Source organism: Gossypium arboreum, chromosome 7 (genome assembly GCF_025698485.1).
Source record: "Gossypium arboreum isolate Shixiya-1 chromosome 7, ASM2569848v2, whole genome shotgun sequence".
Classification (NCBI taxonomy): domain Eukaryota; kingdom Viridiplantae; phylum Streptophyta; class Magnoliopsida; order Malvales; family Malvaceae; genus Gossypium; species Gossypium arboreum.
Window position 1 is genome coordinate 25,949,843 of NC_069076.1, and position 16,479 is coordinate 25,966,321.

At 33.9% G+C, this 16,479-nt stretch overlaps 2 protein-coding genes across 2 annotated transcripts; both read left to right on the forward strand.

Annotated features, from left to right (window-relative positions):
* The first annotated feature begins 235 nt into the window (after nt 1-235).
* LOC108482888 (threonine--tRNA ligase, chloroplastic/mitochondrial 2) lies at nt 236-3,645 on the forward strand. Its single transcript, XM_017786014.2, has 7 exons — nt 236-795; nt 892-1,038; nt 1,163-1,310; nt 1,697-2,328; nt 2,433-2,741; nt 2,836-3,036; nt 3,151-3,645. Exons 1-7 carry the CDS (start codon nt 484-486, stop codon nt 3,406-3,408), a joined length of 2,007 nt encoding a protein of 668 aa, XP_017641503.1. The 5' UTR covers nt 236-483; the 3' UTR covers nt 3,409-3,645.
* A 1,572-nt stretch (nt 3,646-5,217) lies between these two features.
* Nucleotides 5,218-7,024, forward strand: LOC108474157 (exopolygalacturonase-like). Its single transcript, XM_017776080.2, has 3 exons — nt 5,218-5,583; nt 5,654-5,962; nt 6,105-7,024. The coding sequence occupies exons 1-3, from the start codon at nt 5,449-5,451 to the stop codon at nt 6,873-6,875; spliced, it is 1,215 nt and encodes a 404-aa protein (XP_017631569.1). The 5' UTR covers nt 5,218-5,448; the 3' UTR covers nt 6,876-7,024.
* Nucleotides 7,025-16,479: the final 9,455 nt, after the last annotated feature.

A 16,479-nucleotide genomic window follows, 5' to 3' on the forward strand; every position in this document is an offset into this window, starting at 1 on the left:
GAAATTAGTCACTATATTTTTATTTCAAAATTTTATACTAATAAAAAAATAAAAAATTAAAAAATTAAAAATTAGACTTAAATTTTAAAAACTAGAACATAAAACATTAAAATCCTGAAATAAAAATAGAGGGCTAATGCTGTAATATGAGAAAAATACAGGGACTAAGAGCATATTTTAACTGAAATAGAAATAGACAATTACTTTACAAACTGGGTTTTAGTGAAAACAGATATGGGGGACTTGTTGAAACACTGAATTTAAGCCCAAAGTAGTGAAGTTCAGTGGTTGAAGGCCTAGATTTGAAACTTAAAATTACAAAATTTTATTGAACGAGCAAATTTGTTATCCACCAAGACGCTGAAAAACCTCATCCACAAACGAGAACCAGAAACTTGAAATTCAGTTGATATTTTTTTAGCCATAGCCATAGCCATAGCCAATAGCACAAGGGGCTGATGTTCATGGTCCGCACTTCACACAATGGCTACTTTCCATTTTCTTCAAATTTCCGCTCGTTTCCTTTCTAAACGCACTTCTCTTCCTCTCCCTCTCCCTCTCCCTCTCCCCAATCCATCCCTTTCCCTTCATTTCCCCCTTAAACGCCTGGTTTCCTTCCCCAAACGCCCGGAACTCAAACGCTTACATGAGGCAGCAGTGGCCACTGGCTCAGCTCAACCAGCAGTTGACCTCCAAAACGTTCCCGTACAGGATACCCAGAAGCAAGAACAATCTGGCAAACTTGTTCTTCCAACTAACGACTCATCCGATGAGCTCCTTAGAATTAGACACACGGTAATCATTGCGTTATCAATTTCCTTTTCTGGGTTTTTTTTATTATTCCATAACGACCTTTTTAAAAAAAAATTTATTATATGCATGGGATTTCAGTGTGCACATGTAATGGCAATGGCAGTTCAAAAACTATACCCAGACGCGAAAGTGACAATTGGACCCTGGATAGACAATGGGTTTTACTATGATTTTGATATGGAGCCTTTGACTGATAATGATCTCAAGAGGATTAAAAAGGAAATGGTAAGTAGATTATTTGATTAAAAGAAGGGGGAAAGTTTTGTGAGAGCTTTGGGGAAATTGTTTTCATTTGGGCTATGGTTTTCAGGGGGTCAGAGAAATTCATTTGTTACCTCCAAATCTGTAGGATCGGATCATTAAACGAAATTTACCGCTTGTAAGAGAAGAAGTTTCAAGAGATGAAGCTCAGAAAAGGATAATGGCTGTAAATGAACCTTACAAGATGGAGATTTTGGATAGTATTAAGGAGGATCCTATCACTATCTATCATATTGGTAAGCCACATTTTTCCTTTTCCAAGTTTCCTGTAGAATTGGTGCTTTAGTTTCTCGTGTAAATGACCCTTTATTGAGTTATCATGAGAAACACTTTCTATGTAACAGTAATGTATTTATTCTAGGTTAGTCCTCTGAGATTTCCCATGTATTTTCTATGGTTCTGGTTCTGCTAGGGATATCAAATGTATACCGGCTTCTCTTCCATTCCTGTCTCCTAACTTGCCTTAATCCATGTTTGGTGGCCTTGGCATATGCTAAGCATCTATGTCTACTGTTTATGAACATAACCGGTGTAACTTGGTTAATCTTTATCAATGAAATAAGTAACACTTTCATGTGTCTGTGTGTGTTCATATCATTTTGTTGACTAATACTGATTCCAGGGAATGAATGGTGGGATCTTTGTGCCGGGCCACATGTCGAAACTACGGGAAAGATAAACAACAAAGCTTTTCAGCTCGAGTCCGTTGCTGGTGCTTATTGGAGAGGAGATGAAAAGAAACCTATGCTACAGAGGATATATGGAACTGCATGGGAAAATGAAGAACAACTGAAAGCTTACCTTCACTTCAAAGAGGAAGCTAAACGCCGGGATCACAGACGTATTGGCCAAGATCTCGATTTGTTTTCTATACAGGAGGAGGCTGGGGGAGGTTTAGTCTTCTGGCATCCGAAGGGTGCCATTGTTAGGCATATTATAGAAGATTCATGGAGGAAAACACACATAGAACATGGTTACGACTTGCTATTTACTCCACATGTGGCAAGGGCTGATCTTTGGAAAATCAGTGGTCATCTAGACTTCTATAAAGAAAGTATGTATGATCAGATGGAGATCGAGGATGAACTTTATCAACTTCGACCAATGAATTGCCCTTACCACATATTAGTATACAAAAGGAAGCTTCATTCTTATCGAGACTTTCCGATCAGAGTTGCAGAGCTTGGGACTGTCTATAGATACGAGTTGTCTGGTAGCTTACATGGCCTGTTCCGTGTAAGAGGTTTTACCCAGGTAATAATTATGTCTTTGCTTAGTCAGCTTAGATGAACATGTTAAATATACCTTTACTTATTTTCTGTTAGTGCTTTGATGCTCAAATTGCAACTCATTTGCAGGATGATGCTCACATTTTCTGTTTGGAAGATCAAATCAAGGATGAAATCAGAGGGGTCTTAGATCTTACCGAGGAGATACTATTGCAGTTTGGTTTCAGCAAGTACGAGGTAAACCTCTCAACTAGGCCAGAAAAGGCTGTGGGCGATGATGATATCTGGGAAAAGGCAACGGTAGCACTTAAAGATGCTTTGGATGATAAAGGCTGGAGCTATCAGATTGATGAAGGTGGTGGTGCCTTCTATGGTCCGAAAATTGATCTTAAGATAGAGGATGCTCTTGGAAGGAAATGGCAGTGCTCAACCATCCAGGCAAGTTTTGACTTATCCCCAAATTTCTGCCTTTCTTACCTTACTCTTTCCATCCTCTCATGCATTATCTGTAATTCGGCTTCTTACTTGACAGGTTGATTTTAACTTGCCAAACCGATTCGACATTACTTATGTTGACTCAAACTCAGAAAAGAGGCGTCCAATCATGATCCATAGGGCTGTGCTTGGATCCTTGGAGCGATTTTTTGGAGTCCTTATAGAGCATTATGCTGGGGACTTTCCTTTGTGGCTGGCTCCAATACAAGCTCAGGTTTTACCGGTTACTGATACACAGGTATATTTGGCTTCAGGTTTCATCAACTCTTTAACAGAGTGTACTTTGTATTTGATTGACTGTATTTCCTTGTACTGTCTCTTAAAAAAACAAACTGCTTTGTCTTTTTGGCAGCTTGGATTCTGTAATGAGGTGGTTGGCAAACTCAAATCCAACGGCATCCGTGCTGAAGTTTGCCATGGTGAACGCTTGCCGAAGCTTATCAGAAATGCTGAGAAGCAGAAAATTCCCCTAATGGCAGTCGTGGGTCCAAAGGAAGTTGAAACGCATAGTGTGACAGTTAGATCTAGATTTGGTGGAGAGTTGGGTACCATGAAGATTGATGAATTCATCAGTAGCATCCAGCAAGCCATTAAAAACAGAACATTGTAAAATTCTTAAAGCAGGTAGGTAATTCAAGCTTTATTTATTGCATAAGTATGCAAAAAGGTGGAACAACATATTTTGAAAGATGAAAAGTTTTTGTTTGTATATGAACATAGTTCCAGATTTGTTCTGTATTTCGTTTTTTGTTTTCCTAGAAAGGGAATACATAGTTCCCCTTGACATGATAATATTGGTTACTAGATCAATGTCATTTACATCTCTTCATTGATTATTTCACCTTTATTTTCATCGTCTTTTTGCACTTTAAAAGGTTCTTCAATAGTTCCCTTAATGACTATAATTATTTTTAGCCTTTATCTGTGTTGGAATTACCTTTCTTGAAGCTTTAGTTGCAACAGAAGTAAATAATTAATTTGTAATTAAAAGAAATAAGGTGAAACTTGACTTTCAATAAGGTCAGTCAATCATGAGTCTACCTCTTTCAAAGCACTCTAAGTTTATCAATGACAGGATCATCTCAACATGCAACACGGTTCACGATCATGTAAGCATTTTATTGTTTTCTATGACTTGCCAAACGTATTTTTGCTATTGCAATTGAATATCGGTATTAGAACCAAATATTAGTTTAAATAATAATTAAGGGTAAACAAAATGAAATTCTTTTAATTTCGTCACCCAATTTTTGGGCGTTTTTATTTTGGTCACCCAACTGTTAAATCTCTAAGGACAGCTAACTGTACACGCTACATTATGTTTATATTTTTATTTTGGTCACCAAAAAAAATATTATTTTTTTAAGTATTGATTGGGGTAAAAAAAACTCATTAAGGAGTGAACAAAATAGTAGAAACTAAAAATGCAATAAAAATTGTGAAATGTACTTGTTTACGATCTTACCAAAATTTTAAAATTCTTTTATTCTTCAATATTGAAAATTTAAATTTCAAAGCATCAAAATCAATTAAATAAATTATTGAAAAATTTAATCTCGTGTTAGTCAATTTGTTACTATAATATTGAAATTAATTAAATTAATTAATTTAACCTCCTAAAATTTTAAATTTTATTTTATGTTTCTAAATAAAAATAAAATCAAATAATTCATATTTAATAATTGTCTCTGAAACACAAATTTCTTTTGATTATATGATCATTAATATTCTATGCTAAGCTAAAAGTAAAGAAAAATCCTTACAATTAATTAAATTTAAGTTTCATAAACATGAGTTGTTTGAGTTGATTTGGCTAAGGATAATTTGAACCTATAAAATAAAATTTTAAAATTTAGGAGGTTAAATTAATTAATTTCAATATTATAATAACAAATTGGATGACATTATCAAGAGAAAAAATTTCAACATTATTTAATTGTTGTTAAGAAATTTAAAATTTCAATATTAAAAAAGAAATTTAAAATTTTCGACAATGGAATAAATAAGTACAATTGTACAATTTTTGTGTATTATTTTAATTTCTATTGCTTATTCACTTTAATCCTTAATGTTTTTGTAATGGCGATCAATACTTAAAAAAAGTTATTGTGACTAAAATGAAAGCGATCTAGGAGTTGGGTGATTAAAATTAAAGTGTAAATATGATGTGGTGTGTATAGTTAACCGCTGCTAGAGATTTAATACTTGTGTGACTAAAATAAAAATATCCTAAAAGTTTACCCTATAATTTAACTCAATCTAAGTTTATAATCACGAAATTATTATTTATAAATGTTATGTGAAATTAAGGGTTAATAATGTTGGTGAGTGCCCAATTAAAAGAAGTAATTAAAATATATATAGTAAAGGATGAGAATATGTGGCAAAGCGCTAATAGGAAAGCACCCTCCCTGGCTCTATACAAGAGAGGAAAAGAGCTAATAATAGGAGGGGAAAGAGAGCCAGTAACTTCATCGCCATTGAGCAACTAAAATTAGAAAGTTGTTCGTGTATTTGCTTTCCTTTCAACTCTCTCTCTCTTTCTCTATATATGGGTTCAACCCAAATTTCCTTCCAACAGAATTCATCAAAAGAAGATGCATATTTGAAAGCATAAAAAAGAAATATAATAAAATAAAGAAAAAGGAGAATGGCTATACAAATGAATATTGCAATTACAGCATTGCTACTTTTGTTTACTTCAATCCCTATACTTGAATGTACTGATATTGATGTGGTTGCCAACTTTGGGGCAGTAGCCGATGGACAAACGGACTTGAGCCAAGTAAGTAAAATCCTTTAAATATATCAAAAACATTCTGTTGAAATGCTGATAATTTTGTTTATATATGTAGCCCTTGATGAATGCTTGGAAAGAAGCCTGTGCATCGCCAGAAGCCGTTAATATTGTGATTCCCGAAGGGACCTACTTATTAAGTGAAGCCACCTTGAATGGCCCTTGCCAAGCTCCTATCTCGCTTCAGCTTCAGGGCACCCTCATGGCTCCTGAAGATCCTACTGTTTTTAAGGAAGCAACTTGGGTTTCCATCTCCTATGTCGATGGCCTAACAATGTTCGGCGGTGGGGTTTTCGATGGCCAAGGAGCCAGTGCTTGGGGCCAAAACGACTGCGCTAAGAACAAAAACTGCGTAAAACTTCCCATTGTAAGGATATTTTATCATTCCTATTGCAACCATTTCTAAATCCGGTGCTTAATTAAAAAGTTAATTCGTTCAAATCTTATATTTTATGTTACGAGTATTAAGCTTTATGTGGTGCTGATTTTGATCCAAAAACAATGAACAGAATATTAGATTTCATGTTGTCAAGAATTCACTCATACAAGACATAACCACCAAAGACAGCAAGCAATTCCACGTTAATGTTCTAGGATGCTCTAACATTACGTTTCAAAGTTTCACCGTCTCTGCACCCGAAGAAAGCCTAAACACGGACGGAATTCACATCGGACGATCAGATGGGGTTTACATTCTCGACTCAAAGATTGGAACTGGTGATGACTGTGTCTCCCTGGGTGATGGTAGCAACAATGTGAAAGTCCAGGGAGTAACTTGTGGACCTGGTCATGGCATCAGTATAGGAAGTCTCGGAAAATACAAAAACGAAGAACCGATATTAGGAGTTTTTGTCACGCAATGCACCTTCGCTAATACTATGAATGGTGTGAGGATCAAAACTTGGCCGGCCTCTCAACCTGGCTCAGCAACGGATATACATTTCGAGGATATAACCATGGATAACGTCGGAAATCCTATCCTGGTTGATCAAGAATATTGCCCATGGAACCAATGCGATCTATCGGTTCCATCGCGTGTTCAACTCAGCAAACTTAGCTTCAAGAATATTCGAGGCACTTCTAAAACTCAGATTGCCGTGAAGCTTATTTGCAGCAGCGGTTTGCCATGTGATGAAGTGGAGTTGGCCGACATCGACCTTACTTACAATGGACCCGAAGGACCTGCGATATCTCAATGTTCAAACGTGCATCCCGCACTTTCCGGTGTGCAGAACCCAGCTGCATGTTCAAGCGAACCTACCGGAGAAGCTGCTCCTTAATCAGTTAGCCAAAAACCAGGAGTCTAGATATTAAATAACTTTGGAAACATTTTATAGGGTTTGTAAACAAATGAAAATTTGCACGTAAAGAGCTCAAACTGGAACTGTATTAGCAATGGAGTAACCTGTTTTCATTACTTGAATTGAAATTGCATATGGATCAATCCCATGTCCAAATTTTCTATCCTTTGCATTGCCTGCATAATTTAAGTTCGATAAGTTGTTGTCCACCTCTCGTTTCAACTTTTTTCTTGGTATTAGTTCATGCAAAACCAGGATAGCAGGGTCCAAGATAAAATTTTCATTCAAGAATCTATCTATCACTATAAGCATCAAATTTCGTCAGTATAGGTTGAAAGTTTTGAAGAGAGCTTTTAATAAAACTATTCTATTATTATTAATTAAAGAATTGAAGTTAAATAGAAAAAAGAGTCCTAATCTTAATTGGAAAAATAGTTTTTTTATTCTAATAAACTACTAAAACATAAAAGAAAATACTTCCCTTATTCTAATAAAACTTATCTACTTAAATAAGATTTATCTACCTAAATAAATTTAAAATATTTACATATTTTAACTGTAAGAGCCTGATTCAGACCCTAATCAGAACGGTAGTTTCGGGACCACGAATCTGAGTTAGAAAATATTTAAAAATTATTATTTTTGTTTATTTTGTGTGAATTTATATCTGTAAAATTTTCGTGATTTAATTTTATCGTTTAGGTATCCAATTAAATAAAAAGACTTAATCGCGTAAATTGAAAACTTAATAGTTTAAAGTATAAGGGCCAAATTGTTAGTGACTTTCTAAGTTAGGATGTTTATATTGTAAATATCCCATTAATACCTTGGTGGGACGGTTTGAGACTTGTAATATATGGTTTTTATATTAAGTCATTAAGAGTATATAAGTAAATTAATTATTAAGCTTAATATATGTTATAATATAACATAAAACATAAAAAATAATGCCATTTTAATGTTCATCTTGTTCTTGCCGAATACAAAAGAAAAGAAAAATGAAATAAAAGGATTTTAGGGTTCGGCTATTCTCCAACTTGATTCAAGGTGAGTTCTAGCTCGGTTTTTGATAATTTCTATGTTTTTGAGATTGTTGTTTAGTAATCTTCAAGACCCAAGCTTTAATTTTTGAGTTTGATGAATATTTTAAGTTATGCCATTGTTGATAGCTTGTGATTTTTGTTGTTTGATGATGAAATATGAAAGATATGTTTTAGATTAACATATTTTGTATTGGAGTTTTTGATGATTTTGAGTAATTAGGACTAAATTGTAAAACTAATAATTTGATGGACTAAAATGTGAAATAAATGAAATATATCGACTTGTATGGTAATGGGTAAGATTCGGCCAAACATGGGTACCTTGAAATTTTGTGTATTTTGTGTTTTGTGCAATAGGGACTAAATTGTAAAAAGTGTAAATGTTAGGGGTAAAATAGTAATTTTACCATTTATGTGTTTTTGGACTAAATTGAATGAAAATATGTTTGAATGAGCTTAATTTGAAAATGTTTAGGTCAAGAACCAAAGAAATCGGATTTGGATCGAGGGGAAAACGAAAGTTATCGACTAGTCGATCCGTACCGGTTTTTCGTTGTCTGAGGTAAGTTTATAAGCAAATAGACGTACTTAACTTTAATTAAATGTAACATATATATGCTGAAATGAAAAACATGATTTTGTATATGTCATAGCCGAATGTGACTAAGCATGGTTATGATGTTTTCGAATTTGTTTCGACTGAGTTATAACGTCTGAAAGCCCCGTATGAATCTTAGGAATAGTTAGGACACATATGTCATGACATAGGATTCCGATATATGTGTGTGAGTAAGACCATGGCATCGATATGTGATTCCGATATGTGTTTACGAGTAAGACCCTGTTTGGGACAGTGGCATCGATATGTGGTTACATGTAAGACCACGTCTGGGATGTTGGCATTGTACGATTTATGTGATTATCCGAGTGTCCTATCCAATTCTGAATGGTTCATCGAGCAAAGGTAAAATGATAACGAATGTTTAAAATGAGCAGAGTGATCAGGTACGAGTTAGCTTGTTGTTTACTTGAGGTAAAGTAAATAATTAACTTGATATTGGTTGCTAATTATGTGTGATACAAATGAAGATTACATGTGAATTTAGTGTGTGTATTTGACCTTGAAAATGATGGTATAAATAAGGTAGAATTAACTCTTGGATATATGTACCTATGTGAACATGAATATTCGGCCATATAAGTGGTATATGTACATAATGTTAAATTATGGTTCTTGAATTTATATAATTGTGTATGTGTAAGCTTTATTATATTAAGACATTTTGGCTTTTGAAAATTGAACAATGAGTTGATGATTTAACCTTGTGAATATTTTCCCAAGGTAATAGATAATTGTGTCCAGGCATATTGTTATTGAAGTTGTAAGTTGTGATTAAGCTTGATAATGATATTGTATTATGGTTAGTTAAATTAAGTTGATTATATTATTGGTTTGTGTGTTTATTTATGACTTACTAAGCTTAAGTAGCTTACTGTGTGTGTATTTGTCTTTGTTTTATAGATTTTGGATAAAGTTACAAGCTCGGGGATCGTCAGCCAAGTCTATCACACTATTAACCGCCTTCGGTATTTTATAAGTTGCATTTTGGAACTATGGAATGTATAGGCTGGAACACATTTTGAAAATGCTGAACGTTGGTTATGTATATAAGCCATGCAAAAATGGCTAAGCTTTCATCTTTAAAATTTGGTTATGTTAAGTTTAGCTTATGTTCACTTTTTTTCTTTGGTTACGTGTCTTGCATGTATAATGTTTGTGTTAGGTATCATATGCTTGGGAAATGGTTTACTTGATATGCTTAAATTTGGTTTAATGTGTTTTGGTTAAGTGTCCATTGATCTTGGGTGTTGATAAATGTTGTGTATGTTTCATGAATAAAATTTAGTCAAATGTGTGGTAAGCATATTATATTAAGTGTGATTTAAATTATAGGTAAGTTGCACTTATTATATATGTACATCATTGACAAGTCCAATTATGGTACAATGTCTTGAAAGTACATATAATTGCATGAGGTAGATTCGGTATTCACTAGTGAAATATATTAATGTTATGTTTGATGTTTGGGGTAAGCATTTCATGCATCGAAAATGGCTTAAACCTTAGGTTGGAATTCGACTTTGATTGAGTCAAGGCCTATGTTTAATATGATTATTATACTGTATGGTATGTTGATCATTTTTGTATTATTTTGAAATTTTTTTTGAGTATATAAACTTGTGACGGTACTTTGTAATTTGGCTATATGTTTTATCGGATGTTAAATAAAACTAAGGTAGGTTATGTGTGTATTCGGTAGTTAGTCAAGTTATATTAGTTGAAATTTTCAAATGTTATTCATATATAAATATATATGTGCATGGCAGTGTAATCGTTAGGTATTTATCAATAATTAAAAATGTATAAATGAATTAAGTTAGCTAAGTAGACATAGAATTAAAAAGGGTTATTCATAACCAAATGTTTGTTTCTAAATCATGCTAATATTTATGACAAATAAATTACCCTTAGTCTAACACATTGATGCCACATATCATATATGGATGACAGGGGTTAGTAATAAAATTTAGTTTAATAGATAATTAACTTGTGAATATGCATAACTTGTATAAATATTTAAATCTTGAATGAATATGAAAAATTTCTAAACTGTGCATTCATTTAGTAATGTCTCGTAATCTCATTTCGGCGACGGATACGGGTTATGGATGTTATATTTTTTAGTATCAGAGCTAAGATTTAGTTGGTTCTAGGACTAACGTAGCGTGTGTGAGTCTAGCTATGTAAGATTATGCTCAAAGATCCATCATGAGATGGTTGTAATAACATACTTGATTTACCATGTTTATTAATGTAAGGTATTTCCATTATTATTTCAGTTTCTTTTCTGTGTGTATAAATAAACTGTTTTATAATAATGTCCTGAGAATAATATGATTGTTCTTAAAAGATCCTAAGTCAAGTATTAATGTTGACTAGGACAACAATAATGCATTAAGACTAACATGTAGTTGATTGATGATAAGTTGTCATTGATATGGAATGTTAAAATCAATGCATGAATATGTGTGTTAGAGAACAACATATTGGATTGACCCGCTATGAGTATGTTTCTTGGATTATTATGTAATTGTCACAATATTACTCATAGAGATTAATATGTATATGATCCTCAGACTTGAGATAATCATTATCCTAACATTGTGAGTTGTATATTTTGATACAGTCAAATTTACACCGTAACTAGTTGTTCTATAAAGGCTGATGTTGGATATACCACAATCTATGTAGAGGGATATGGTTGATCAATATAGAATAAGTCCCTCCTACATAATGGGAGTAATATCTTAGGCCACTTGATTGAGTGAGACTAGAAATGCATGGCCATGCTCAAATAAGTTGATATGAGATGTCATACTTATTCGTGTATCATAGTCTACTCAAGATATCAAGAAACATGATATGGACTATGCAAGCGTGACTATTCCATGACTTGTGTTCATTCTAGAGATAAAGGACTTAAGGATTAATGCATGAAAGGTAAATCACAAAAGGTTATGTCGAATCATGAATTCTTGTAACTTTGGTAGAAATGATGCATTGCTAGATGCCACTCATTGTATGTAACATTAGAATCGTTCTAGTAGTACTGCTAACGTTACAAGAGCCTATAGGGTCACACCATATGGTTGAGATGATCAGAATAAAACATAGTTGGTATTGTGTTTGGTTGTCACATGAATTAAATTAATTATAGAATTAATTTAATTGGGCAATCAAATATCGAACATATTATATGTACAAGGATGTTGTACACATAATCGAACATAATTCTATTAATATATGAATTTGGTTCAGATATAAATTTAAATAAATATAGTTTATCAAATCTTTGTTATAATTAATGTAATTATAATTTTCGGTTAAAACATTATTATATTTATTTATTTTAAAATTTTGTGAATTAAGATTCGTTATAAATATACCAATTAAAAAGGGGAGTTATATATAAATAAAATCCAAAAACCTAGCTTGAGGGGTCTAGCAGCCGTCAAGCAAAGAAATTTCTAAAACAGTTTTGGGGACTTCTTCCGTTCATTATCAATTGAGTGGATTACATAGAGGTCGACATCTGAAAAAGTTGCAACTTGGTTCGATAGTGGTTTTGAATTCTCGTTACCGAGGTGTCGCTGTCTACTCAGATTGAAGTTTTAGTAATTTCGAAACATTATCATAATTTTTTTTCGATTCGTTCCTCGCACATGGATCCATGGTTTGGATTGCCAGAATTTTATTTTTCTACTGCGCCTTGGGAGCACTGGCATTCCAGCAAGCTATACATGCCATATTATATACTACGATAGTGTGATGACTTCTGACATTTGAAAATGTGTTTTCATATAGTAAATGGATCCCGACAGAGTTGTAGCTGATGATGTCGAGAGTGTAGTGCCTGCTCCCGTGCAAGGGACAGCGCCGATTGATTCTCCACCGATTCCTAATAACTAGGAAGGAGAGGCTAGACAAGCCTTTTACCAAATACGAATGATTAGTTTCTCAATATATTTAGACTAACCTAGCTGCACAACAACCTCCACCCTCAATTGATCCATCTTTGATGCCTGCTGTACCTCAAGTAAGTGATCCATTGAGATTATATAAGCCACTTGTTGATAAAATCAGAAAACACGGGGCTGAAGAGTATAAAGCTATTGATGAAAATGATGTTGAGAGGGCTGAGTTCTGGCTTGATAATACTATTCGTGTGTTTGATGAGCTGTCCTGTAACCCAGTTGAATGTTTGAAGTGTGCCATATCTTTACTTCGAGACACAGCATATCACTGGTGGAATGCCCTAGTATCAGTGGTTCCGAGAGAGCGGGTGTGTAATGGCCCCTTACCCGAGACCGTTGCCGGAGTCGAGCATGAGACATTACTAAACTTATTTTAGCATTTAAACAAGTTCAAACAATTCTCGTAGTAAACTATCCATCTGCATCACAGTCTCATATCTCGAGTTACGAAACTTGAAATCAAATTATATAAATTTTCCCTGAAACTAGACTCATATATCTACTTTCTAATTTTTTTCTAGAATTTTTGGTAGGGCCAATTAGTACAGTTTATTAGTTAAAGTCTCCCCTATTTCAGGGTTCGGCTACTCTGACCCCTGTGCACTACAAATCAAATTTCATCCTGTACAGAGATCCAATGACCATGTAGTTTGTTTCTCTTAAAAATAGACTTAATAAGGAATCCATAAATATAAATTTTGAGTCCTAATTATTTTTAAAAAATTTATTATGAATTTCTAAATTCAGAACAGGGAACCCAGAAATCGCTTTGACCCTGTTTCACTAGAACGTAAATATCTCATAAAATACAACTCTTTTACCTATTTTGTTTCTTCCACATGAAAATAGATTAATTAAGCTTAAATTCCATATTTTATTCATCATATAATTATATCTCTAATATTTTTAGTGATTTTTCAAACTCATGTCACTGCTGCCGTGTGATTCTATTTTATAGCCAATTTCACCATTTTATGGATTTCCATAGATTAGTTAGCACATAAAGCATATGTGTTATCAAATATAATCTTGATTAGCCACTCCAATAGCTAATCATTCTCAAACATTTCCATGCCATCCATGAGCCATATCATAAGATTATATACACAAAATGATTATAATGCTATACATGCCATATTCCCAAAATATACAAGTCATTATACCGAAATAGTTTGTTGATAGTGTGAGCGCGCCTCCGACCGTGCCCGATCTCCTAGCTGGCTTGAAAAAACTACAAAGAATAGAGAGGAGGGAGTAAACATAATTACTTAGTAAGTTCACATGTAAATAGCAAGTAACATAATCATGCAATCCGACATAAAACATCATTTGCATAAACAACACCAAGACATTCATGTTACATTTGCATTTAATATCTTACTACGATTTCATCATACTAAGTTCTCAACCCGAGGGTTTAAGCACATACTTGTCAAATTTTCTTATTCACCACACTTACCAACATGTCACCTTCGTTTTAGGCATTCTCCTTATTCACTTAAGATTCACCCATTGAACACATCAGAATATATTTCGAATACACGGATTTCATGTACGTAAGTGCCATACCTGCAGCTAGACAAACTCAATAGCCTGTGGAAATTATGTAGCAGCCAAGCTACCATGTAACCCGCCCATAAGTGAACTCGGACTCAACTCAACGAGCTCGGGCGTTCGCATCCATAAGTGAACTCGGACTCAACTCAACGAGTTCGGATGCCTAGTTACATCTCACGAACTCGGACTCAACTCAACGAGCTCGAAACTCAAATATCTTAGTGACATGTCACTTGTATTCTAATCTATTCCCAAGGTTCAAATGAGCTTTTTCCTCGATCACACATCTTTTCCGTCTTCCACGGAATATCGAAACCGATACTCGGTAGCAATTCATATTTAACAAGTAGCACACATAATTTGCATATTACTCAATAATAACCACAAAGCATAATATTTCATGATATTAATCATCATATCATATAAATAACATTAAATTACTTAAAATGACAATTATGTTACTACATTTACACCTGAACTTACCTCGGTACAAAATAAAGAAATTTTGCAATTTAGTCCATAATCCTTTCCTTTCCCCGATCAAGGTTGATTCCATGTCTTTCTTGGTCTAAAATAACACATTTAGCTGATTTAATACTCACATTTATCAAAATAGTCCTTAACTCTAACTTTGGAAAAATTACAATTTTGCCCTTAAACTTTTGCATATTTACACTTTTTCCCCAAAGCGCAAAAATTAATTTTTTTTTCCAAAATTATTATGTTTTATGACATGCTGATAATTTTTCCCTTCTATGGCAACATCAAATTCTCACTCTAACATGTAGTTATAAACATTAGGTATTTTTACCGATTATGTCATTTTACTTGGTTTCACGTAAAATCGTTTAGCAAAAGTTGTTTAAAACAATTTAAAGCTTCATATTCTACCATAAAACATCAAAATAAATACATTTCACCTATGGGTATTTTTCCAAATATAAACCCTAGGTTAAATTATTGCTAGAATCAAGTTACCGGGACTCCAAAAACGTAAAGAACATTAAAAACTAGGCTTGGAATCACTTACTATGGAGCTTGGAAGCTTGAAACAAACCCTAGCTATGGAGAACCCTTGAAATTTCGTCCTAATGAAGAAGATGGACATATTTTTTCCATATTTTTATTTTTTTAATCTTTTAATTATTAAATGACTAAAATACCCTTCATTAAAAACTTTGGTTTTTCCTACCTATGTATGTCCATTTTTTGTCCATGAAAACCTAATGGTATAATTACCATTTAAGGACCTTTACTTCAATTATGCTCTTCAATTAAATCCTTTAACATCTAAAACTCATATTTGTCAACTTTTGTAATTAGGTCCTAATAGGCAAATTAGACATGCAATTCATGAAATTTTCTATCGATATTCTAACACATGCATCTAATCACTCAATAAATTATAAAAATTAATCAGAATAAATTTTTCAACTTCAGAATTGTGGTTTCGAAATCACTATTCTGTTTAGGCCCTAATTTGGGATATCACAAGGTGACCTAGGAATTCTTTCAGACTGAGTTCCGTAAGAAATATATTAGCCAGAGATTTATTGATCAGAAGCGTAAAGAATTTTTGGAGCTGAAATAGGGTCGGATGATCGACACAGAGTATGAGTGAAAATTCGTAAGACTCAGTCGGTATGCCCGAGAGTGTGTTTCCACCAAAGCCATAATGTGTAAAATATTCGAAGATGGGTTGAATGAAGACATTAAACTATTAGTTGGCATACTTGAGATAAAAGAGTTCGTAGTACTGGTTGAGCGAGCCTACAAAGCTGAAGAGCTAGAAAAAGAGAAGAGAAAAACTGATTTTGAAGCTAGAGACTCGCGTAAGAGATCATTCAGTAAATCAAACCAATCGGCACCAAAGAAGTTCCGAGATGATTTTAGCCATTCAAAAGCCACTTCGGGTTATTCTCGACGAGATCAGAACAGACCACTGGGGAGTTCGAGAGCTACCTCCGTAGCCAGTGTGGGTAATGTCAGATCAAATCAACCCGAGTGTAAACATTATGGTAAATGACATCCTGAAAGTTTTAGATTGCATGATCGGACCTACTTTAAATATGGATCGACAGACCATTATATTCGAGATTGCCCAGGGTTAGCTGAAGAAAACCCAGCGCATAACACGAGATCAGGTAATACCGCGACTTGGGTAGACCATCGAGAAATGCGGGTAATGCGACCGGTAGTCAAAGAGGGAATAAAGATACAACAGTCAGATCTAAGGCTTGTGCACCTGCTAGAGCCTATGCCATTCGCGCGCGAGAGGAGGCTTCATCCCAAGATGTTATTACTGGTACATTCACTCTTTATGATACTAATGTAATTGCATTGATTGATCCTGGTTCGACTCATTCTTATGTTTGTGAGACTTTAGT

Bases quoted from the DNA above. Each gene is read 5' to 3' on its own strand.
- LOC108482888 (XM_017786014.2), top strand. From the start codon at position 484: ATGGCTACTTTCCATTTTCTTCAAATTTCCGCTCGTTTCCTTTCTAAA. The intron at 1,039-1,162 runs GTAAGTAGATTA...CCAAATCTGTAG, and splicing joins AGAGGATTAAAAAGGAAATG to GATCGGATCATTAAACGAAA. The intron at 1,311-1,696 runs GTAAGCCACATT...TACTGATTCCAG, and splicing joins TATCACTATCTATCATATTG to GGAATGAATGGTGGGATCTT.
- LOC108474157 (XM_017776080.2), top strand. From the start codon at position 5,449: ATGGCTATACAAATGAATATTGCAATTACAGCATTGCTACTTTTGTTT. The intron at 5,584-5,653 runs GTAAGTAAAATC...TTATATATGTAG, and splicing joins GACAAACGGACTTGAGCCAA to CCCTTGATGAATGCTTGGAA. The intron at 5,963-6,104 runs GTAAGGATATTT...AACAATGAACAG, and splicing joins ACTGCGTAAAACTTCCCATT to AATATTAGATTTCATGTTGT.